The sequence below is a fragment of the Pseudorasbora parva genome, chromosome 14 (assembly GCF_024679245.1).
Source record: "Pseudorasbora parva isolate DD20220531a chromosome 14, ASM2467924v1, whole genome shotgun sequence".
Lineage (NCBI taxonomy): Eukaryota > Metazoa > Chordata > Actinopteri > Cypriniformes > Gobionidae > Pseudorasbora > Pseudorasbora parva.
The window spans coordinates 36967014-36992826 of NC_090185.1; the positions used below are offsets into that span (position 1 = coordinate 36967014).

The window sequence follows — 25813 nt, forward strand, 5'->3', positions numbered from 1 at the left end:
CAAAGCATACTTCATTGGTGCAATGCCCTGAAGGAGCCTGAGAATTTTCAAGCCAGTGTTTTTCACAGTATTCACCTCATTAGACTCCTGAATCCTTGCCGAGTCCAATAATACCAAACATTCCTGGTTTCACCTTATGGTTTGTAAAAAGGTGTACTTTAGCACCTAAAAAACCTTTGCGAATGTAGGAAACAGTTAGTCCAATTAAAACAAAACCACAATAGGAAATTCTGAATACTTACATAGGTCAATAGCTAAACAATAATGACCAAAACAAAGCCAAAATTTTGGAAGAAAAAAAAATCCAATCAATGCAGCCCATGCTCTCAAATATATTTTGCTATAACTTTAAAAGAAAATTAGATATTTACAACAAATTTGACATATATTTATGGACCCCTTTGAGGACACCTAAAAAAGCTATGATATTATATTTTTCCTTAGTTAATTTACCCATGAATGCTCTATCCCATCTATGATCTAAGTTTATTTGTTTATTTGGATCCCCATTAGCCAATACCTAGGCAGTGACTACTCTTCCTGAGGTCCCAAAAAGTAAAAAATACAAAACTACATTGAAGCTGCAAGAGGAATAAAAGGGTCCTCGCAACTGTGCCACCACTACCTTGTGGTTGTAGGAACACAGAGCACGGTGGGCAATATGCATTTAAGTATATAAAAATAGGAGGACTATATCAATCATTTGTATTTGCCACACTTCCTGCTACTGGGCTGTACTCTGATCAGAGGGTGGACCTGTGCCAGGACATGACCAATGCATCCCTGAAATGTCTGAAGAGAGTGTGTCAATTAAACTCTGCCCTGTAAATGCAGACTCGAAAAGACATCCTTATAAACCTGTCTCCGGCACGACAACTCCAATCTATCAAATGATCTTACGAATATCTATTTATCTAATATGACTTCTGAACTGTAATGTTGCCAGTTTAAAAGGTAAAAAATAATCATACACTGTTGTACGCAAAATAATAATCATACACTGTTTGTTCGTCGGCCAGAGGAGAACTGGCACCCCGACTTAGCCTGGTTTCTCCCAAGATTTTTTTATCTCCATCCTGGCCCTGAAGGAATTTTGGTTCCTTGCCACCGTTGCCTTTGGCTTGGCTTGCTCAGTTGGGGACACCTAAATTTCAACTATATTACTGATCTGCCCGCATTGACACTACATGATAATTGAAATTAGCTGGATGACATCACCATTTTCAACAGAGCAGTTGTACAAAATCTGTTGCATTATTTTCCTGTTAAAACTGTGAAGCTGCTTTGAAACTGGACTTGTTAAAAGTGCTATATAAATAAAGGTGACTTGACCAGCTAGTGGCACTATGAATAACTAAAATTTTGCCGAAACATCAGACTTTGTCAGGATACCACGGACATGTTCAACAAAACTCAAGATCTTTGAAATTTAACATCATTAAGTCTATTAACTATTAGACTGACCAAATATGATGTTGTTTTGGTTCAATCTTAATTAGTAGTTAATAACAATTTACTCTTGCCCACAGGTGACAATATAACTGACTAAATATTGACATGTAGACCACCATCAGTGCTCGGGCCCTAATTAAATCCACAACAATAAAATGAAACATACAAATCCCATTAAATGTCCCTTCCTTTTAAAACTCATTTTACTTCTTAAAATATGTAACATCTAATAGTAGTTCATTGTATATTTTCATTCCGATCGAGACGAAACCAGCGCCGGAAGTTCGGAAACATAGGTCGATAGCTATACACTAATTCCCAAATGTCAAAATATTGATAGTAAGGGGTAGTAAAATCCAATCAAAGTCAGGTGTCAGTCATTTTTTACGTGTTTTTTTCATACAACTGTTTATAACTCCAAAACAAAATGAGATATTTTCACCAAACTCGACACACGTATGTATGGGCTCACTCTGAGGACATATAAAAAATGGTGGGATTCTGCCTCTTGGTGGCGCTATAATAGAACAAAACATGAAATTCCCATTGACTTCAATGCAGTATTAGGGTATAAAATGCATATGCTATACTTTACGAATGCATTAGTGTATAATTACAAAACTCAGTATGTGTCTTCCGCTCTATGTCCTGAAGGTACTCAAAAAGTTTTCGGGCAACGCCACCTTGTGTAAAAGTTGTAATAAAGTGTACAAAAATGCTAATAACTTTTGATTAAATTAGCCTATTGCAATGAGACTGGTTATAAATCATTCTATGGCTCATGCCGAGAATATAGATACCAATTTTTCCCATATTTGGCAAACCTCTCTCCCCTCTATCTTGTTATTGGTTAAAAACCTACTTTTTCAAACTCGTCCTAGACCGTTTGTCCAATTTTCACCAAAATTAAATCGTATTGTCTTCAGACCATGTGAACAAATAATTATGGATTTTGTGTTGATAGACAAAACAGTTGTCATATACCACAGCAACGCAGTTGAGCTCTGATGCAAAAATGACTCTTGAGGCTGTATCTCTGCAATGCTTTGACATATTGACACCAAACTTTGCATGTGTCATTGTCTCCTCAATCTGACTACACCACATCAGTTTAGTAACAGTGCCACCTATTGGTCGAAAATGATAAACCATTAAATCATTATTATTGACTGTATTTAAAATTGTACTGCTTTTTTGCCTAAAATCAACTTAATAATTCTTTAATGGCTCATTGTTGCAGTTGGTTTGACACTTCCAGTCATGCTGGCATGTCTTGTCTTCTTCTTTGCGCTTGGCCCCGACAATTGCTGCTTGCAGCTATATTTAGGGGCCAAGCACCGAAGGTGCGGAGGCACCTATTGAAATCGTTAGTGTTCCTATTATTATTATTCTGCTTCTTCTTCTTCTTCTTCTTTTTCCGCCATAGGAGTCTCTGGCAGCCCATAGAACCGTATGGTAAAAAGTTGTGAAATTTGGCACACTCATAGAGGCCAGTCTGAGCTGTCACTATAGCAAATTTGGTGCCTCTAACTCAATCTCTCTAGCGCCACCACCTGTCCAAAGTTTCACTCATATTTATGCTTATAACTTTTGACCCCTAAGGGCTAGAAACAAAATTCTTTTTTCATCGGATTCCTTGGCTCAAGCCGATTCGATTTCACCCTATGATGTCATTTTCCGGTATGCAAATTTTCCCGCCATTTTGAATTTTCTGAAAAACCTACTTTTTCTAACTCCTCCTAGGCCGTTGCTCCGATTTTCATGAAAATTGAAACAGATCATCTTCATAGCATGCTGACAAAAAGTTATGGAATTTAAGTTGATTCGTCCAATCGTTTTCAATAAACGCACAAACAAATTTTACGTAGAGGTTGCAAAAACACACTAAAGGCTATATCTCCACAACGCTTTATCGTATTCAAACCAAACTTGGTACATGTCATCACAAGCATGACCTGAAGCAACATGCAGCGTTTCGGCGCAGCGCCACCTACTGGTCCGGAGATACGAAAAATGCATATTTTGGCTTATAACTTCTGAACCGTTTATCCAAAAATCATAAAATTGGTCTCATTAGATTCAGGGCGTCATGCCGAGTCGACTGATATCCAATTTTACCATGTCGGCCATTTTGGATGTCGGCCATTTTGAATTATGTGCAAAAATGCTGTATTTTATGAACGCATGAACGGATTGTTACGAAACTTGGTATGGGTCATCACCACGATGCCCTGAAGTAGCCTGAGAAGTTTCGAAACAGCGCCACCTAGTGGATAATTCTTTTTTTTCAAACGCTTATAACTTTGGGTGTGAGTGAAAAATTTTGATGGGAGTAGCTTTTTTGGGCTCCTGAATCCTTGCCGAGTCCAACGATACAAGACATGCCCAGTTTCGGCATATGGTTTGCGCAGCGTTGTAATTTAGCGCTTAAAAAACATTTGCTGATATCTTCAAAACCGCTAGTCCGATCGAGACGAAACCAGCCTCAGAAGTTCGGAAACATAGGTCGATAGCTATACGCTAATGCCCAAATCTCAAAATATTGATAGTAAGGGGTAGTAAAATCCAATCAAAGTCAGGTGTCAGTCATTTTTTACGTGTTTTTTCATATAAATGTCTATAACTCCAAAACAAAATGAAATATTTTCACCAAACTTGACACACATATGTATGGGCTCACTACGAGGACACATAAAAAAATTGGTGGGATTGTGCCTCTTGGTGGCGCTATAATAAAACAAAACATGAAATTCCCATTGACTTCAATGCAGTATTACGGTTTAAAATGCTAATGCTATAATTTAAGAATGCACTAGTGTATCGTTACAAAACTCGGTATGTGTCTTCCGCTCTATGTCCCGAAGATATTCAAAAAGTTTCGGGGCAGCGCCACCTTGTGGTCAAAAGTTGTAATAAAATGTACAAAAATGCTAATAACTTTTGATTAAATTAGCCTATTGTAATGAGACTGGTCATAATACATTCATTGGCTCATGCCGAGAAGATAGATACCAATTTTGCCATATTTTGCAAACATATCTGTGCTCCATCTTGTTATTTGTTAAAAATCTACTTTTTCAAACTCATCCTAGACCGTTTGTCCGATTTTCACCAAAATTGATCCGTATCGTCTTCAGACCATGCTGACAAATAGTTATGGATTTCGGATTGATAGACAAAACAGTTTTCATATACCACTGCAACAGAGTTGAGCCATGATGCAAAAATTACTCTTGAGGCTGTATCTCTGCAATGCTTTGACATATTGACACCAAACTTTGCATGTGTCATTGTCATCTCAATCTGACTAAACCACATCAGTTTCGTAACAGTGACACCTATTGGTCGAAAGTGATAAACCATTAAACCATTATTATTGACTGTATTTAAAATTTGACTGCTATTTTGCCTAAAATCAACTTAATAGGTCCTTAATGGCTCATTGTTGCAGTTGGCTTGAGACTTCCAGCCATGCTGGCATGTCTTGTCTTCTTCTTTGCGCTTGGCCCCGATAATGGCTGCTTGCAGCTATATTTAGGGGCCAAGCACCGAAGGTGCGGAGGCACCTATTGAAATCGTTAGTGTTCCTATTATTATTATTCTGCTTCTTCTTCTTCTTCTTCTTTTTCCGCCATAGGAGTCTCTGGCAGCCCATAGAACCGTATGGTAAAAAGTTGTGAAATTTGGCACACTCATAGAGGCCAGTCTGAGCTGTCACTATAGCAAATTTGGTGCCTCTAACTCAATCTCTCTAGCGCCACCACCTGTCCAAAGTTTCACTCATATTTATGCTTATAACTTTTGACCCCTAAGGGCTAGAAACAAAATTCTTTTTTCATCGGATTCCTTGGCTCAAGCCGATTCGATTTCACCCTATGATGTCATTTTCCGGTATGCAAATTTTCCCGCCATTTTGAATTTTCTGAAAAACCTACTTTTTCTAACTCCTCCTAGGCCGTTGCTCCGATTTTCATGAAAATTGAAACAGATCATCTTCATAGCATGCTGACAAAAAGTTATGGAATTTAAGTTGATTCGTCCAATCGTTTTCAATAAACGCACAAACAAATTTTACGTAGAGGTTGCAAAAACACACTAAAGGCTATATCTCCACAACGCTTTATCGTATTCAAACCAAACTTGGTACATGTCATCACAAGCATGACCTGAAGCAACATGCAGCGTTTCGGCGCAGCGCCACCTACTGGTCCGGAGATACGAAAAATGCATATTTTGGCTTATAACTTCTGAACCGTTTATCCAAAAATCATAAAATTGGTCTCATTAGATTCAGGGCGTCATGCCGAGTCGACTGATATCCAATTTTACCATGTCGGCCATTTTGGATGTCGGCCATTTTGAATTATGTGCAAAAATGCTGTATTTTATGAACGCATGAACGGATTGTTACGAAACTTGGTATGGGTCATCACCACGATGCCCTGAAGTAGCCTGAGAAGTTTCGAAACAGCGCCACCTAGTGGATAATTCTTTTTTTTCAAACGCTTATAACTTTGGGTGTGAGTGAAAAATTTTGATGGGAGTAGCTTTTTTGGGCTCCTGAATCCTTGCCGAGTCCAACGATACAAGACATGCCCAGTTTCGGCATATGGTTTGCGCAGCGTTGTAATTTAGCGCTTAAAAAACATTTGCTGATATCTTCAAAACCGCTAGTCCGATCGAGACGAAACCAGCCTCAGAAGTTCGGAAACATAGGTCGATAGCTATACGCTAATGCCCAAATCTCAAAATATTGATAGTAAGGGGTAGTAAAATCCAATCAAAGTCAGGTGTCAGTCATTTTTTACGTGTTTTTTCATATAAATGTCTATAACTCCAAAACAAAATGAAATATTTTCACCAAACTTGACACACATATGTATGGGCTCACTACGAGGACACATAAAAAAATTGGTGGGATTGTGCCTCTTGGTGGCGCTATAATAAAACAAAACATGAAATTCCCATTGACTTCAATGCAGTATTACGGTTTAAAATGCTAATGCTATAATTTAAGAATGCACTAGTGTATCATTACAAAACTCGGTATGTGTCTTCCGCTCTATGTCCCGAAGATATTCAAAAAGTTTCGGGGCAGCGCCACCTTGTGGTCAAAAGTTGTAATAAAATGTACAAAAATGCTAATAACTTTTGATTAAATTAGCCTATTGTAATGAGACTGGTCATAATACATTCATTGGCTCATGCCGAGAAGATAGATACCAATTTTGCCATATTTTGCAAACATATCTGTGCTCCATCTTGTTATTTGTTAAAAATCTACTTTTTCAAACTCATCCTAGACCGTTTGTCCGATTTTCACCAAAATTGATCCGTATCGTCTTCAGACCATGCTGACAAATAGTTATGGATTTCGGATTGATAGACAAAACAGTTTTCATATACCACTGCAACAGAGTTGAGCCATGATGCAAAAATTACTCTTGAGGCTGTATCTCTGCAATGCTTTGACATATTGACACCAAACTTTGCATGTGTCATTGTCATCTCAATCTGACTAAACCACATCAGTTTCGTAACAGTGACACCTATTGGTCGAAAGTGATAAACCATTAAACCATTATTATTGACTGTATTTAAAATTTGACTGCTATTTTGCCTAAAATCAACTTAATAGGTCCTTAATGGCTCATTGTTGCAGTTGGCTTGAGACTTCCAGCCATGCTGGCATGTCTTGTCTTCTTCTTTGCGCTTGGCCCCGATAATGGCTGCTTGCAGCTATATTTAGGGGCCAAGCACCGAAGGTGCGGAGGCACCTATTGTAATCGTAGCCGTTCCTATTATTATTATTATTATTATTATTATTCTTCTTCCGCTCTTGAGTCTATGGCAGCCCATAGAACCGTATGGTAAAAAGTTGTGAAATTTGGCACACAGATAGAGGACAGTCCCATCTGTCACTATAGCAAATTTTGAGTCTCCAATTCAATCCCTCTAGCGCCACCGCCTGTCCAAAGTTTCACTTATGTTTATGCTAATAACTTTTGAACCATAAGGGCTAGAAACAAAATTCTTTTTTTCCCTTGATTCCTTGGCTCAAGCCGATTCGATTGCACCCTATGACGTCATTTTCCGTCATGAAAATTTTCCCGCCATTTTGAATTTTCCAAAAAAGCTACTTTTTCGAACTCCTCCTAGGCCGTTGCTCTGATTTTCACGAAAATTGAACCAGATCATCTTCAGACCATGCCAACAAAAAGTTATTAAAGGCAAGTTGATTAGTCGAATTGTTTTTGATAAATGCGCAAACAAATTTTACGTAGCAGTTGCAAAAATACTCTTAAGGCTGTATCTCTGCAATGCTTTATCGTATTCAACCCAAACTTGGTACATGTCCTCACAAGCATGACTTGAAGTGATCTGCAGCATTTCGGTGCAGTGCCACCTACTGGTCCGGAGATACAAAAAATGGCTATTTTGGCTTATAACTTCTGATGGGTTTTTCCAAAAATCATAAAAGTGGTCTTGTTAGATTCGGGACATCATGCCGAGTCGATAGATATCCAACTATCCCGTATCACCCATTTTGGGCGTCGGCCATTTTGAATTTTGTCTAAAAATGCTGTATTTTTCGAATGCATTAGCATATCGTTACGCAACTTGTTATGTGTCTTCTGCACCATGCCCTGAAGGTGCTCAAAAAGTTTCGGGGCAGTGCCACCTTGTGGTCAAAATGTATAACAAAATTTACACAAAGGCTAATCAATTTTGAATAAATTAACCTATTATGATGAAACTGGTCATAATACATTCCTTGGCTACTGCTGAGAACATAGATATCAATTTTGCCATATTTGGTCAAACGTCCTCTCCTCCATCTTGTTATTAGTTAAAAACCTACTTTTTCAAACTCCTCCTAGGCCGTTTGTCCGATTTTCACCAAAATTGACTTGTATCATCTTCAGCCCATCCCGACACAAAGTTATTGATTTCACATCAATAGAATAAATAGTTTTTGTTTAACACAGCGACGAAGCTGAGGCATGATGCCAAAATGACTCTTAAGGTTGTATCTCTGCAATGTTTTGACATATTGACAGCAAACTGTGCATGTGTCATTGTTATCTCACCCTGACCACACCACATTAATTTGGTCACAGCGCCACCTACAGGTAAAAAATGATACATTATTAATTTTAACTTTATGTATAATTGTATATCTTTTTTGCCTCAGCTTATGTTAATAGGTCTTTAATGGTTCATTTTTGCAGCTGGTCACTCCCAGCCATGCTGGCATGTCTCATTTTCTTCTTTGCGCTGAGGCATGATGCCAAAATGACTCTTAAGGTTGTATCTCTGCAATGTTTTGACATATTGACACCAAACTGTGCATTTTTGCAGCTGGTCACTTCCAGCCATGCTGGCATGTCTCATTTTCTTCTTTGCGCTTGGCCCCGGAATTGCTGCTTGCAGCTATATTTAGGGGCCAAGCACCGAAGGTGCGGAGGCACCTATTGAAATCGTTAGTGTTCCTATTATTAGGGGCCAAGCACCGAAGGTGCGGAGGCACCTATTGAAATTGTTAGTGTTCCTATTATTATTCTTCTTCTTCTTCTTCTTCTTCTTCCGCCATAGGAGTCTCTGGCAGCCCATAGAACCGTATGGTAAAAAGTTGTGAAATTTGGCACACTCATAGAGGCCAGTCTGAGCTGTCACTATAGCAAATTTGGTGCCTCTAACTCAATCCCTCTAGCGCCACCACCTGTCCAAAGTTTCACTCATATTTATGCTTATAACTTTTGACCCCTAAGGGCTAGAAACAAAATTCTTTTTTCATCGGATTCCTTGGCTCAAGCCGATTCGATTTCACCCTATGATGTCATTTTCCGGTATGCAAATTTTCCCGCCATTTTGAATTTTCTGAAAAACCTACTTTTTCGAACTCCTCCTAGGCCGTTGCTCCGATTTTCACGAAAATTGAAACAGATCATCTTCAGAGCATGTTGACAAAAAGTTATGGAATTCAAGTTGATTCGTCCAATCGTTTTCAATAAACGCACAAACAAATTTTACGTGGAGGTTGCAAAAACACACTAAAGGCTATATCTCCGCAACGCTTTATCGTATTCAAACCAACCTTGGTACATGTCATCACAAGCATGACTTGAAGCAACATGCAGCGTTTCGGCGCAGCGCCACCTACCTGTCCGGAGATACGAAAAATGCCTATTTTGGCTTATAACTTCTGAACCGTTTATCCAAAAATCATAAAATTGGTCTCATTAGATTCAGGGCGTCATGCCGAGTCGACTGATATCCAATTTTACCATGTCGGCCATTTTGGATGTCGGCCATTTTGAATTATGTGCAAAAATGCTGTATTTTATGAACGCATGAACAGATTGTTATGAAACTTGGTATGGGTCATCACCACGATGCCTTGAAGTAGCCTGAGAAGTTTCGAAACAGCGCCACCTAGTGGAGAATTTTTTTTTTCAAACGCTTATAACTTTGGGTGTGGTTGACATATTTTGATGGGAGTGTGTTTTTTGGTCTCCTGAATCCTTGCCGACTCCAACGATACCAGACTTGCCAGGTTTCGGCATATGGTTTGCGCAGAGTTGTAATTTAGTGCTTAAAAAACATTTGCTGATATCTTCGAAACCGCTAGTCCGATCGAGACGAAACCAGCCTCAGAAGTTCGGAAACATAGGTCGATAGCTATACGCTAATGCCCAAATCTCAAAATATTGATAGTAAGGGGTAGTAAAATCCAATCAAAGTCAGGTGTCAGTCATTTTTTACGTGTTTTTTCATATAAATGTCTATAACTCCAAAACAAAATGAAATATTTTCACAAAACTTGACACACATATGTATGGGCTCACTACGAGGACACATAAAAAAATTGGTGGGATTGTGCCTCTTGGTGGCGCTATAATAAAACAAAACATGAAATTCCCATTGACTTCAATGCAGTATTACGGTTTAAAATGCTAATGCTATAATTTAAGAATGCACTAGTGTATCGTTACAAAACTCGGTATGTGTCTTCCGCTCTATGTCCCGAAGATATTCAAAAAGTTTCGGGGCAGCGCCACCTTGTGGTCAAAAGTTGTAATAAAATGTACAAAAATGCTAATAACTTTTGATTAAATTAGCCTATTGTAATGAGACTGGTCATAATACATTCATTGGCTCATGCCGAGAAGATAGATACCAATTTTGCCATATTTTGCAAACATATCTGTGCTCCATCTTGTTATTTGTTAAAAATCTACTTTTTCAAACTCATCCTAGACCGTTTGTCCGATTTTCACCAAAATTGATCCGTATCGTCTTCAGACCATGCTGACAAATACTTATGGATTTCGGATTGATAGACAAAACAGTTTTCATATACCACTGCAACAGAGTTGAGCCATGATGCAAAAATTACTCTTGAGGCTGTATCTCTGCAATGCTTTGACATATTGACACCAAACTTTGCATGTGTCATTGTCATCTCAATCTGACTAAACCACATCAGTTTCGTAACAGTGACACCTATTGGTCGAAAGTGATAAACCATTAAACCATTATTATTGACTGTATTTAAAATTTGACTGCTATTTTGCCTAAAATCAACTTAATAGGTCCTTAATGGCTCATTGTTGCAGTTGGCTTGAGACTTCCAGCCATGCTGGCATGTCTTGTCTTCTTCTTTGCGCTTGGCCCCGATAATGGCTGCTTGCAGCTATATTTAGGGGCCAAGCACCGAAGGTGCGGAGGCACCTATTGAAATCGTTAGTGTTCCTATTATTAGGGGCCAAGCACCGAAGGTGCGGAGGCACCTATTGAAATCGTTAGTGTTCCTATTATTATTAGGGGCCAAGCACCGAAGGTGCGGAGGCACCTATTGAAATCGTTAGTGTTCCTATTATTATTCTGCTTCTTCTTCTTCTTCTTCCGCCATAGGAGTCTCTGGCAGCCCATAGAACCGTATGGTAAAAAGTTGTGAAATTTGGCACACTCATAGAGGCCAGTCTGAGCTGTCACTATAGCAAATTTGGTGCCTCTAACTCAATCCCTCTAGCGCCACCACCTGTCCAAAGTTTCACTCATATTTATGCTTATAACTTTTGACCCCTAAGGGCTAGAAACAAAATTCTTTTTTCATCGGATTCCTTGGCTCAAGCCGATTCGATTTCACCCTATGATGTCATTTTCCGGTATGCAAATTTTCCCGCCATTTTGAATTTTCTGAAAAACCTACTTTTTCGAACTCCTCCTAGGCCGTTGCTCCGATTTTCACGAAAATTGAAACAGATCATCTTCAGAGCATGTTGACAAAAAGTTATGGAATTCAAGTTGATTCGTCCAATCGTTTTCAATAAACGCACAAACAAATTTTACGTGGAGGTTGCAAAAACACACTAAAGGCTATATCTCCGCAACGCTTTATCGTATTCAAACCAACCTTGGTACATGTCATCACAAGCATGACTTGAAGCAACATGCAGCGTTTCGGCGCAGCGCCACCTACCTGTCCGGAGATACGAAAAATGCCTATTTTGGCTTATAACTTCTGAACCGTTTATCCAAAAATCATAAAATTGGTCTCATTAGATTCAGGGCGTCATGCCGAGTCGACTGATATCCAATTTTACCATGTCGGCCATTTTGGATGTCGGCCATTTTGAATTATGTGCAAAAATGCTGTATTTTATGAACGCATGAACAGATTGTTATGAAACTTGGTATGGGTCATCACCACGATGCCCTGAAGTAGCCTGAGAAGTTTCGAAACAGCGCCACCTAGTGGAGAATTTTTTTTTTCAAACGCTTATAACTTTGGGTGTGGTTGACATATTTTGATGGGAGTGTGTTTTTTGGTCTCCTGAATCCTTGCCGACTCCAACGATACCAGACTTGCCAGGTTTCGGCATATGGTTTGCGCAGAGTTGTAATTTAGTGCTTAAAAAACATTTGCTGATATCTTCGAAACCGCTAGTCCGATCGAGACGAAACCAGCCTCAGAAGTTCGGAAACATAGGTCGATAGCTATACGCTAATGCCCAAATCTCAAAATATTGATAGTAAGGGGTAGTAAAATCCAATCAAAGTCAGGTGTCAGTCATTTTTTACGTGTTTTTTCATATAAATGTCTATAACTCCAAAACAAAATGAAATATTTTCACCAAACTTGACACACATATGTATGGGCTCACTACGAGGACACATAAAAAAATTGGTGGGATTGTGCCTCTTGGTGGCGCTATAATAAAACAAAACATGAAATTCCCATTGACTTCAATGCAGTATTACGGTTTAAAATGCTAATGCTATAATTTAAGAATGCACTAGTGTATCATTACAAAACTCGGTATGTGTCTTCCGCTCTATGTCCCGAACATATTCAAAAAGTTTCGGGGCAGCGCCACCTTGTGGTCAAAAGTTGTAATAAAATGTACAAAAATGCTAATAACTTTTGATTAAATTAGCCTATTGTAATGAGACTGGTCATAATACATTCATTGGCTCATGCCGAGAAGATAGATACCAATTTTGCCATATTTTGCAAACATATCTGTGCTCCATCTTGTTATTTGTTAAAAATCTACTTTTTCAAACTCATCCTAGACCGTTTGTCCGATTTTCACCAAAATTGATCCGTATCGTCTTCAGACCATGCTGACAAATAGTTATGGATTTCGGATTGATAGACAAAACAGTTTTCATATACCACTGCAACAGAGTTGAGCCATGATGCAAAAATTACTCTTGAGGCTGTATCTCTGCAATGCTTTGACATATTGACACCAAACTTTGCATGTGTCATTGTCATCTCAATCTGACTAAACCACATCAGTTTCGTAACAGTGACACCTATTGGTCGAAAGTGATAAACCATTAAACCATTATTATTGACTGTATTTAAAATTTGACTGCTATTTTGCCTAAAATCAACTTAATAGGTCCTTAATGGCTCATTGTTGCAGTTGGCTTGAGACTTCCAGCCATGCTGGCATGTCTTGTCTTCTTCTTTGCGCTTGGCCCCGATAATGGCTGCTTGCAGCTATATTTATTATTCTGCTTCTTCTTCCGCCATAGGAGTCTCTGGCAGCCCATAGAACCGTATGGTAAAAAGTTGTGAAATTTGGCACACTCATAGAGGCCAGTCTGAGCTGTCACTATAGCAAATTTGGTGCCTCTAACTCAATCCCTCTAGCGCCACCACCTGTCCAAAGTTTCACTCATATTTATGCTTATAACTTTTGACCCCTAAGGGCTAGAAACAAAATTCTTTTTTCATCGGATTCCTTGGCTCAAGCCGATTCGATTTCACCCTATGATGTCATTTTCCGGTATGCAAATTTTCCCGCCATTTTGAATTTTCTGAAAAACCTACTTTTTCGAACTCCTCCTAGGCCGTTGCTCCGATTTTCACGAAAATTGAAACAGATCATCTTCAGAGCATGTTGACAAAAAGTTATGGAATTCAAGTTGATTCGTCCAATCGTTTTCAATAAACGCACAAACAAATTTTACGTGGAGGTTGCAAAAACACACTAAAGGCTATATCTCCGCAACGCTTTATCGTATTCAAACCAACCTTGGTACATGTCATCACAAGCATGACTTGAAGCAACATGCAGCGTTTCGGCGCAGCGCCACCTACCTGTCCGGAGATACGAAAAATGCCTATTTTGGCTTATAACTTCTGAACCGTTTATCCAAAAATCATAAAATTGGTCTCATTAGATTCAGGGCGTCATGCCGAGTCGACTGATATCCAATTTTACCATGTCGGCCATTTTGGATGTCGGCCATTTTGAATTATGTGCAAAAATGCTGTATTTTATGAACGCATGAACAGATTGTTATGAAACTTGGTATGGGTCATCACCACGATGCCCTGAAGTAGCCTGAGAAGTTTCGAAACAGCGCCACCTAGTGGAGAATTTTTTTTTTCAAACGCTTATAACTTTGGGTGTGGTTGACATATTTTGATGGGAGTGTGTTTTTTGGTCTCCTGAATCCTTGCCGACTCCAACGATACCAGACTTGCCAGGTTTCGGCATATGGTTTGCGCAGAGTTGTAATTTAGTGCTTAAAAAACATTTGCTGATATCTTCGAAACCGCTAGTCCGATCGAGACGAAACCAGCCTCAGAAGTTCGGAAACATAGGTCGATAGCTATACGCTAATGCCCAAATCTCAAAATATTGATAGTAAGGGGTAGTAAAATCCAATCAAAGTCAGGTGTCAGTCATTTTTTACGTGTTTTTTCATATAAATGTCTATAACTCCAAAACAAAATGAAATATTTTCACCAAACTTGACACACATATGTATGGGCTCACTACGAGGACACATAAAAAAATTGGTGGGATTGTGCCTCTTGGTGGCGCTATAATAAAACAAAACATGAAATTCCCATTGACTTCAATGCAGTATTACGGTTTAAAATGCTAATGCTATAATTTAAGAATGCACTAGTGTATCATTACAAAACTCGGTATGTGTCTTCCGCTCTATGTCCCGAAGATATTCAAAAAGTTTCGGGGCAGCGCCACCTTGTGGTCAAAAGTTGTAATAAAATGTACAAAAATGCTAATAACTTTTGATTAAATTAGCCTATTGTAATGAGACTGGTCATAATACATTCATTGGCTCATGCCGAGAAGATAGATACCAATTTTGCCATATTTTGCAAACATATCTGTGCTCCATCTTGTTATTTGTTAAAAATCTACTTTTTCAAACTCATCCTAGACCGTTTGTCCGATTTTCACCAAAATTGATCCGTATCGTCTTCAGACCATGCTGACAAATACTTATGGATTTCGGATTGATAGACAAAACAGTTTTCATATACCACTGCAACAGAGTTGAGCCATGATGCAAAAATTACTCTTGAGGCTGTATCTCTGCAATGCTTTGACATATTGACACCAAACTTTGCATGTGTCATTGTCATCTCAATCTGACTAAACCACATCAGTTTCGTAACAGTGACACCTATTGGTCGAAAGTGATAAACCATTAAACCATTATTATTGACTGTATTTAAAATTTGACTGCTATTTAGCCTAAAATCAACTTAATAGGTCCTTAATGGCTCATTGTTGCAGTTGGCTTGAGACTTCCAGCCATGCTGGCATGTCTTGTCTTCTTCTTTGCGCTTGGCCCCGATAATGGCTGCTTGCAGCTATATTTAGGGGCCAAGCACCGAAGGTGCGGAGGCACCTATTGAAATCGTTAGTGTTCCTATTATTATTATTCTGCTTCTTCTTCTTCTTCTTCTTTTTCTTCCGCCATAGGAGTCTCTGGCAGCCCATAGAACCGTATGGTAAAAAGTTGTGAAATTTGGCACACTCATAGAGGCCAGTCTGAGCTGTCACTATAGCAAATTTGGTGCCTCTAACTCAATCCCTCTAGCGCCACCACCTGTCCAAAGTTTCACTCATATTTATGCTTATAACTTTTGACCCCTAAGGGCTAGAAACAAAATTCTTTTTTCATCGGATTCCTTGGCTCAAGCCGATTCGATTTCACCCTATGATGTCATTTTCCGGTATGCAAATTTTCCCGCCATTTTGAATTTTCTGAAAAACCTACTTTTTCGAACTCCTCCTAGGCCGTTGCTCCGATTGTCACGAAAATTGAAACAGATCATCTTCAGAGCATGTTGACAAAAAGTTATGGAATTCAAGTTGATTCGTCCAATCGTTTTCAATAAACGCACAAACAAATTTTACGTGGAGGTTGCAAAAACACACTAAAGGCTATATCTCCGCAACGCTTTATCGTATTCAAACCAACCTTGGTACATGTCATCACAAGCATGACTTGAAGCAACATGCAGCGTTTCGGCGCAGCGCCACCTACCTGTCCGGAGATACGAAAAATGCCTATTTTGGCTTATAACTTCTGAACCGTTTATCCAAAAATCATAAAATTGGTCTCATTAGATTCAGGGCGTCATGCCGAGTCGACTGATATCCAATTTTACCATGTCGGCCATTTTGGATGTCGGCCATTTTGAATTATGTGCAAAAATGCTGTATTTTATGAACGCATGAACAGATTGTTATGAAACTTGGTATGGGTCATCACCACGATGCCCTGAAGTAGCCTGAGAAGTTTCGAAACAGCGCCACCTAGTGGAGAATTTTTTTTTTCAAACGCTTATAACTTTGGGTGTGGTTGACATATTTTGATGGGAGTGTGTTTTTTGGTCTCCTGAATCCTTGCCGACTCCAACGATACCAGACTTGCCAGGTTTCGGCATATGGTTTGCGCAGAGTTGTAATTTAGTGCTTAAAAAACATTTGCTGATATCTTCGAAACCGCTAGTCCGATCGAGACGAAACCAGCCTCAGAAGTTCGGAAACATAGGTCGATAGCTATACGCTAATGCCCAAATCTCAAAATATTGATAGTAAGGGGTAGTAAAATCCAATCAAAGTCAGGTGTCAGTCATTTTTTACGTGTTTTTTCATATAAATGTCTATAACTCCAAAACAAAATGAAATATTTTCACCAAACTTGACACACATATGTATGGGCTCACTACGAGGACACATAAAAAAATTGGTGGGATTGTGCCTCTTGGTGGCGCTATAATAAAACAAAACATGAAATTCCCATTGACTTCAATGCAGTATTACGGTTTAAAATGCTAATGCTATAATTTAAGAATGCACTAGTGTATCATTACAAAACTCGGTATGTGTCTTCCGCTCTATGTCCCGAAGATATTCAAAAAGTTTCGGGGCAGCGCCACCTTGTGGTCAAAAGTTGTAATAAAATGTACAAAAATGCTAATAACTTTTGATTAAATTAGCCTATTGTAATGAGACTGGTCATAATACATTCATTGGCTCATGCCGAGAAGATAGATACCAATTTTGCCATATTTTGCAAACATATCTGTGCTCCATCTTGTTATTTGTTAAAAATCTACTTTTTCAAACTCATCCTAGACCGTTTGTCCGATTTTCACCAAAATTGATCCGTATCGTCTTCAGACCATGCTGACAAATAGTTATGGATTTCGGATTGATAGACAAAACAGTTTTCATATACCACTGCAACAGAGTTGAGCCATGATGCAAAAATGACTCTTGAGGCTGTATCTCTGCAATGCTTTGACATATTGACACCAAACTTTGCATGTGTCATTGTCATCTCAATCTGACTAAACCACATCAGTTTCGTAACAGTGACACCTATTGGTCGAAAGTGATAAACCATTAAACCATTATTATTGACTGTATTTAAAATTTGACTGCTATTTTGCCTAAAATCAACTTAATAGGTCCTTAATGGCTCATTGTTGCAGTTGGCTTGAGACTTCCAGCCATGCTGGCATGTCTTGTCTTCTTCTTTGCGCTTGGCCCCGATAATGGCTGCTTGCAGCTATATTTATTATTATTATTCTTCTTCCGCTCTTGAGTCTATGGCAGCCCATAGAACCGTGTGGTAAAAAGTTGTGAAATTTGGCACACAGTTAGAGGACAGTCCCATCTGTCATTATAGCCAATTTTGAGTCTCCAATTCAATCCCTCTAGCGCCACCGCCTGTCCAAAGTTGCACTTATGTTTATGCTAATAACTTTTGAACCATAAGGGCTAGAAACAAAATTCTTTTTTCCCTTGATTCCTTGGCTCAAGCCGATTCGATTGCACCCTATGACGTCATTTTCCGTCATGAAAATTTTCCCGCCATTTTGAATTTTTCAAAAAAGCTACTTTTTCGAACTCCTCCTAGGCCGTTGCTCTGATTTTCACGAAAATTGATCCAGATCATCGTCAGACCATGCCAACAAAAAGTTATTAAAATCAAGTTGATTAGTCGAATCGTTTTTGATAAATGCGCAAACAAATTTTACGTAGCAGTTGCAAAAATATTCTTAAGGCTGTATCTCTGCAATGCTTTATCGTATTCAACCCAAACTTGGTACATGTCCTCACGAGCATGACTTGAAGTGATCTGCAGCATTTCGGTGCAGTGCCACCTACTGGTCCGGAGATACAAAAAATGCCTATTTTGGCTTATAACTTCTGATGGGTTTTTCCAAAAATCATAAAAGTGGTCTTGTTAGATTCGGGACATCATGCCGAGTCGATAAATATCCAATTATCCCGTATCACCCATTTTGGGCATCGGCCATTTTGAATTTTGTCTAAAAATGCTGTATTTTACGAATGCATTAGCATATCGTTACGCAACTTGTTATGTGTCTTCTGCACCATGCCCTGAAGGTGCTCAAAAAGTTTCGGGGCAGTGCCACCTTGTGGTCAAAATGTATAACAAAATTTACTCTAAGGCTAATAACTTTTGAATAAATTAACCTATTATGATGAAACTGGTCATAATACATTCCTTGGCTACTGCTGAGAACATAGATATCAATTTTGCCATATTTGGTAAAACGTCCTCTCCTCCATCTTGTTATAAGTTAAAAACCTACTTTTTCAAACTCCTCCTAGGCCGTTTGTCCGATTTTCACCAAAATTGACTCGTATCATCTTCAGCCCATCCCGACACAAAGTTATTGATTTCACATCAATAGATTAAATAGTTTTTGTTTAACACAGCGACGAAGCTGAGGCATGATGCCAAAATGACTCTTAAGGTTGTATCTCTGCAATGTTTTGACATATTGACAGCAAACTGTGCATGTGTCATTGTTATCTCACCCTGACCACACCACATTCATTTGGTCACAGCGCCACCTATAGGTAAAAAGTGATACATTATTAATTTTTAACTTTATGTATAATTGTATGTCTTTTTTGCTTCAGCTTATGTTAATAGGTCTTTAATGGTTCATTTTTGCAGCTGGTCACTCCCAGCCATGCTGGCATGTCTCATTTTCTTCTTTGCGCTGAGGCACGATGCCAAAATGACTCTTAAGGTTGTATCTCTGCAATGTTTTGACATATTGACACCAAACTGTGCATTTTTGCAGCTGGTCACTTCCAGCCATGCTGGCATGCCTCATTTTCTTCTTTGCGCTTGGCCCCGGAATTGCTGCTTGCAGCTATATTTAACCAATGTTTTTGCTGCTGGCCTTTGATGATCCAATTCTACCATACTAATAAGCAAAAATTACATCATATTTTTTGTTTTTTTATTGCTGAAGTAAGAGTTGATCTCCTGCGGTTCATAATGGCAGCACAGCAGGAAGGTTTGTTACAGGCATGAATTTGCTTTTCCTTCAGCCTGAGGCTTATTCATTTCACTCGGCGTGAAAGTGCCTTTGAGTAAAGAAATTAGGGCTGGACCGAATACTATTTTTTGAGCTTTAAAGCTTCGGTAGTAATCAACACTGAATATTCGAAGCATCGGAGGGAGGGGCTGAACATATTCTTCTCTCTAATAAAGGCAGGAATCTCTGTGTCTGTTTGCGTTTCGATGATGTTGAGAACCGTTCATCCAATCGACTTCAGTGTGGCTGCAGACCCAAGGGAGTGCAATGTCACATTTGGTTCAATATGGACATATGACACGTTCAGAATTAACAAAAAATGTAATAGTCTACAGAACAGCGCGAGCAGCGCTTATTTGCTCCGAGAACAGATACGAGTGATATGGCGATGCCAGGGGCCTGTACCATGATGGTAGTTTAACAAACTCAGGGTTACAGGATTAGTTTTGAGTTGACAAAACCAAACCAATCTATTCAGGCTTTGTTGGTCCCATGATGCTGATCATCAGCTTTCTCTGTCAACTCAGGCTTTAATCCTGAGTTCAGGTGACATCAGCAGTGAACAGCCAATCACACGCTGTGGATCACCGAGATTCACTTCTCTCGAGAGAAGCAGCAAGATTCATTTCGCTCTTCTGCAGAAAATTACATGATTAAAAAATATATTAAGAATTTAAACAAATTTACACAGCAAGAAGAAAAGAGCTATTTATGAAAGAGGACAACTAAAAGAAAAAATATTATACGTCAATGCAAGTAAAAGTTATGAAGATAGTTTAGTTGATATAGAGAGAGAATTGAATGTTTAAGCTCAGTCAACTTTTTAATAGATTTTTTTAATAGCTTTGTTTATTGATTTTAAAGCTTTTAATATTAATTTTAACAAAGTGCCTATTAATTATTAATTTACTAAAATGATAAATGTGTAATTGATTAAGGGTATAATAATTATATAAATTATATCTAAATCATTCAAAATTAATATTATTATAAATAAGCATTGTTAAAAGCCAGACGTTTTAGTCTTTAAAAAACATTTGCTATGTAGTGACCTTTAATTTAGAGCAGAAACAGGGAAGTGACTTTACTGCATCAGAGGTGTGTCACTTTACTCACAGCTGATTGGTCCAATTTCAGTTTGAGATCTCATATCCAGAACATAACCTGCCCTGGAGCAGGTTAGCTGTGGAGCGTAAGTTACTATGGCAATGAACACTGCTAAAAGCCAAACCACTTTAATGGTACCTAAAACCCAGGATTGGCACAAACTAAGCTTAAACAAATCTGGCTAGCCAGCTAAAACGGCTTCATGGTATAGGCCCCAGGTGTGCGGAAACAACAACTACAACAACAACAACAACAAAAATTAAAATTAAAATGATGAATCCCAAAATTTTAAATCCAATTAGTTACTTTTTATGGAGTAACACAATATTGTAACACATTACTTTTAAAATTAACTTTCTCCAAGACTGCAAATAACACAGTTCACAACAACATTCATGTTCGATAAGCTCTAGAATTTGGATGTTAAAACAAACGTTCATGCACCATGGCTGCTACGGCAGGGTAAGATGTTACTTACCCGACAATAGCCTTTATTATTAGAAGACTTCGATTCAGCACCTGTATAAGATGAGATCATCAGCCAAAATACAGACACAGAGTCAAAACATGCCTATTTCCCAACTATATAGTACGCTAAACACCATGTCAAATTAGAGATTGTTATAAAAAAATCAATATCGGCCATTCTTTACTTATTGTTTTATTTCTGTTTTTGACTATTATAACAGCAGCACTGATTTGAAAGAGTGCAAAAAATTAATTTAAAAAAATCTATATTTCACTGGAACTAAAAAAAATTTTTTAAACAAAATCTTTGATAAGGTAAACAAAAAGGAAATGAATTTAGCATGTATTTAGAAGTATTTTAGTTAGTTTGTTAGGTCATGTTAACTATTGTAGTTATTGTTACCAATTTTATTATTTTACATATCCCTTATGAATCCATATTGCTGTGTGCTTTTGTATTTTCTTGAGTGTTATTTGATTTGCTCTGTCTGAAGTGTAATGTTTTATATTTTCTTAAAACATAATTGTAAAATTAATTATGTTAGAACGCAAGGAATGGAAGAAAAGGGCAGAAAACGTGGATCCACAAATGAATCTGAATCTGAGAATGAAAGAGTCGCTGAAAGTGTACTCTTCTCTGGTGATGGGAAATACACACTTTTGTGCAAGCAATATGACAATATTTGTGAACTATTAAAATGTCTCCATGATCCGCCTTCACAGAGAGACTGTTAATATTGTGCTGCAGTGCACATTCAAGCTTCACAGACACAGTTGGTTTTTGTCTTAAGTGAACGTGACGTGAAATGCTCATGGATGAGATTATTAATATTAACGAGTTATTATTAACGAGTGCTGTGGGAGCTGAACAAACACTGGAGAGATTGATAATGAGAGACGAGCTGTTATTACTCCACAGTCGCCGCTCGTGTGTATGTGAGGTAACGCAGTGCTGTTTAACATATTAGACATTGAGTGTGTTAAAAATTGTTATAACGCTACTGTGCATGCATGAAGAGGCTACTATAAGACACTTGTTCACACTGCAGTGAGCTAGATCAATATAAGAATATCATATAAATAAATGCTGGATGGCTTGTTTTGCTAAGCAGCATTCAATTAATTTTAAAACATATTGTATGATGGAGAAAATGCTGTATTACTGTACAATAATTCGTTTTCTGTCTATAAATGTATCCAAACAGCTGCTCACCTGTCTAAAAAAAACACATCATAAATTAAAGCTTCTATGGTGGTTAATGGTTTCTACAAAACAAAAACCATAAGTCGAAGGTAACACAGGTATGATGCCATTGATAGGCCTTATTTCTCTGGATTTAAACATTCTTGGAAACATTTGGAATAATTTAAGTACACAAGTCAACAAAATATATTTCTATAACACTGTTCTAGTGGTTTTTGGATATTTAAATTTTAAAAAATCTTAGATATTGTGCCTTTAATACATTAACAAATGTTACATAAATAAAATGAAATCCTCCACCCCTAGTTTAGCCTTTTTAATTTATGTTTTGTAACCATGTAGGGCTATATTTATATTTTAAATGGGGAACTTAGTTTGGCTGTACTGCTCACTAACTTGCAAATTAGTCTTAAAAACCAACATGAAATGGAATAAGGTCATAATATGAAAACAATCATGATGATCTATTTTCCAAAATGTCACCCACAACCTTTAAATGTAAGACAACACATTTGTGCACATATTACAACAATTATTGCATCTTGATGTAATGGATCAAGATCAGCTGATTATGTCAATAAAGTGATTGAGTTCATGTACTTACCATATTTAGCCAACACAAGCCTGGGCTTGCCATTCTCCAACTCAAACAACAGACCATCACTGCAAAACAAATCAATACACCAGAGTAAAACACACTGGCATTGTATCACTGCAAAACTAATCAACAGACCAGATAAACACACTGGCATTATAACAAATGCCATGGTAAGAACATGGTATCATCTGATTATAGCCACCAATTAGTACAATGGTTTTTATATGATAGTGCCATGGGATAGCCATCATAAAACACCAGTGCCACAATACTTTATGGCAAAGGTTAATCTAAAGTAAACAGCTTAACGTTACAGTAACTGTTACATGTCTCCTGACATCACTGACATCCTTTAATCGCCGTGTTTTCAAAGCAGGCAATGTGACGCATTACTGCATATCACGTTCAAAACGAGCGATTTACGAACTATCATATTATGCGAAGCGCATTAATATCACACTCACCCGAGATTCATCATTTTCAATGTTTTGATGCCAGTGCGTTCTGTTGAAACGCGTGTCCGTTGCTGCTCGCGACCAGTAAGCGCTCCTCTGATTGGCTGAGGCGGCTTCTCTTCATCTACGGCCGAGCAGCAAGGGCGAAAACGTCAGGAAGTGCTTTAGCGCCTCTTCAGGTGGAGCACGGACACGCCACTCTGTTTACAGACCAGCCTCGCTATCGTTTGTGGAAGTTTGTAAATGTGTGTTGCAATAATTGTTTCAACTTCAATTGGTAAGTATGGAATCCAGTTGGCATTCAAAATAAGGAGTGTAGCCTAATTGGGTAGTTCCAAGAAAAAACTTATTGTAACAAAAAAATAATAATAAAAAAATAAATAATAATAATAATAATAATTTTTTGTCACAATATTTATAGTAATTGTAATATTTATAGTAATTATAATAACTGTAGATGAGGGTTAAAAAAGACTTATGTCAGAGTTATTCATCAACACAGCAAATAGTTGAATGCTAAGGCACTTAGCTCTTTAAAACTCAACTCTTTAAAAATGCACATAATGTAATACAATATGTGCAGTTTTTACTTTTATGAAGTGCCTTAGCATTCAACTAATTGCTGTGTATTACGTTATTATTGTAATAAAATGTTCATACTGTAATAATGTTCTTAAAGTGTAATAAAATCTGGAGCTTATCATGTAATGAAAAATACATTATGAGAAATGTATTCCATTATAAACTCACCAAAAACATGTCATATTTTCAATATTGAAACAGATTTTAAAACTTTAGTATTAAAATTAATATTCCCTTTCAGTACATTTAAAAAAAATAAAATCCAGTCAATCAATCAATCAATCAACTTTATTTATTTAGCGCTTTTACAATCACAATTGTGTCAAAGCAGCTTCACAGTGTTAAACAGGATAATATTGCAACAAAATTAGATTTGGCTGTACAGTCGTACTGGAGAAAACAGTGATGTTATCAGCTTATTTTAATTTATCATATAGCGACAATGTTGGCAGATCAGTATTATAGTTTATAGAATTAAATAAAACCTAATTCATAAATTTTATTTGTATAATTAGTTGAATAACTTTGATCATAATGTTAGTGTCCCCAACTGAGCAAGCCAAGCCAAAGGCGACAGTGGCGAGAAACCAAAACTCCATCAGGGCATGATGGAGAAAAATAAACCTTGGGAGAAACCAGACTCAGTCGGGGTGCCAGTTCTCCTCTGGCCTATTAACACACCGTGTAAGATTATTATTCTGGCAACCTTACAGGTCAGAAATCAAATTAGATTGGAATATTCAAAATTTCAGGGTATCCCGGAAGAGACAGATTTATTTAGGATGGGGCGTCGATTACACAAGAGTATGAATACATGAAAGATCGGAATTATTGCGTCTGAGACAGGTTTTTTGAGCATGACGTGCCGGTGAGGGCAAATTCGGAGGAGACACCATTTGACACGGCTCAGCAGACACTCCAGGATGCGTTGGTCATGTCCAGGTCCACCATCCGATTCGGACAGGGCCCAGATCTGGAATAAACCTCCGGGATAAACAGAGAGACTAACATTAGTGTGGATGCCACTCTTCTTATGATGTAACGAGTACATCAGGTGTTATGGGAAGTGTTCCCGGTTCCGGCTGACCTAGTTAATGCAGCCTAACAATCAGTCAATTGATTTGAATAATGAAAGTTAAAAATGTTCTATGTGTATGCCATAGTAAAGAGATGTGTTTTTAGTCTAGATTTAAACTGACAGAGTGTGTCTGCTTCCCGAACAATACTAGGAAGACTATTCCAGAGTTTAGGAGCTAAACAGGAAAACGATCGACCGCCTGCAGTTGATTTAGATATTCTAGGGATTATCAACTGGCCAGAGTTTTGAGACCACAATAGACGTGATGGAGTATAATGCGTTAAGAGCTCGCTTAAGTACCGGTGAGCTAAACCATTTAGTGCTTTGTAAGTAATAAGCAAGATTTTAAAATGTATGCGATGTTTAATAGGGAGCCAGTGCAGTGTTGACAGAACTGGACTAATATGATCATACTTTCTGGTTCTAGTAAGAACTCGAGCTGCTGCGTTTTGGACTAGCTGGAGTTTGTTTATTAAGCGAGCAGGGCAACCACCCAGTAGAGCATTACAATAATCTAGCCTTGAGCTCATGAATGCATGTACTAACTGTTCAGCATTTTGCATTGAAAGCATGTGCCGTAATTTAGATATATTTTTAAGATGATAGAATGCGGTTTTACAGATGCTAGAAACGTGGCTTTCAAATGAAAGATTGGTATCAAAGAGCACACCCAGGTTCCTCACTGACGACGAGGGCTTGACAGAGC

General features: G+C 38.0%; 1 protein-coding gene across 4 annotated transcripts in view; it reads right to left on the bottom strand.

Annotated features, from left to right (window-relative positions):
- ccdc66 (coiled-coil domain containing 66) overlaps positions 1-23570 on the bottom strand; it is a 191430-nt gene extending 167860 nt beyond the window's left edge. For 3 of the 4 annotated variants that reach the window (XM_067416338.1, XM_067416339.1, XM_067416337.1), the window contains exons 1-3: positions 23457-23570; positions 22999-23057; positions 21201-21241 (exon numbers count right to left, since the gene is read on the bottom strand). In XM_067416338.1, the coding sequence (XP_067272439.1) occupies positions 21201-21241; positions 22999-23057; positions 23457-23470 (114 nt within the window). In that variant the 5' untranslated portion in view covers positions 23471-23570. The remainder of the gene's footprint in view (positions 1-21200; positions 21242-22998; positions 23058-23456) is intronic. The other variant, XM_067416340.1, reaches the window with a different exon arrangement.
- Between the last annotated feature and the right edge of the window lie 2243 nt (positions 23571-25813).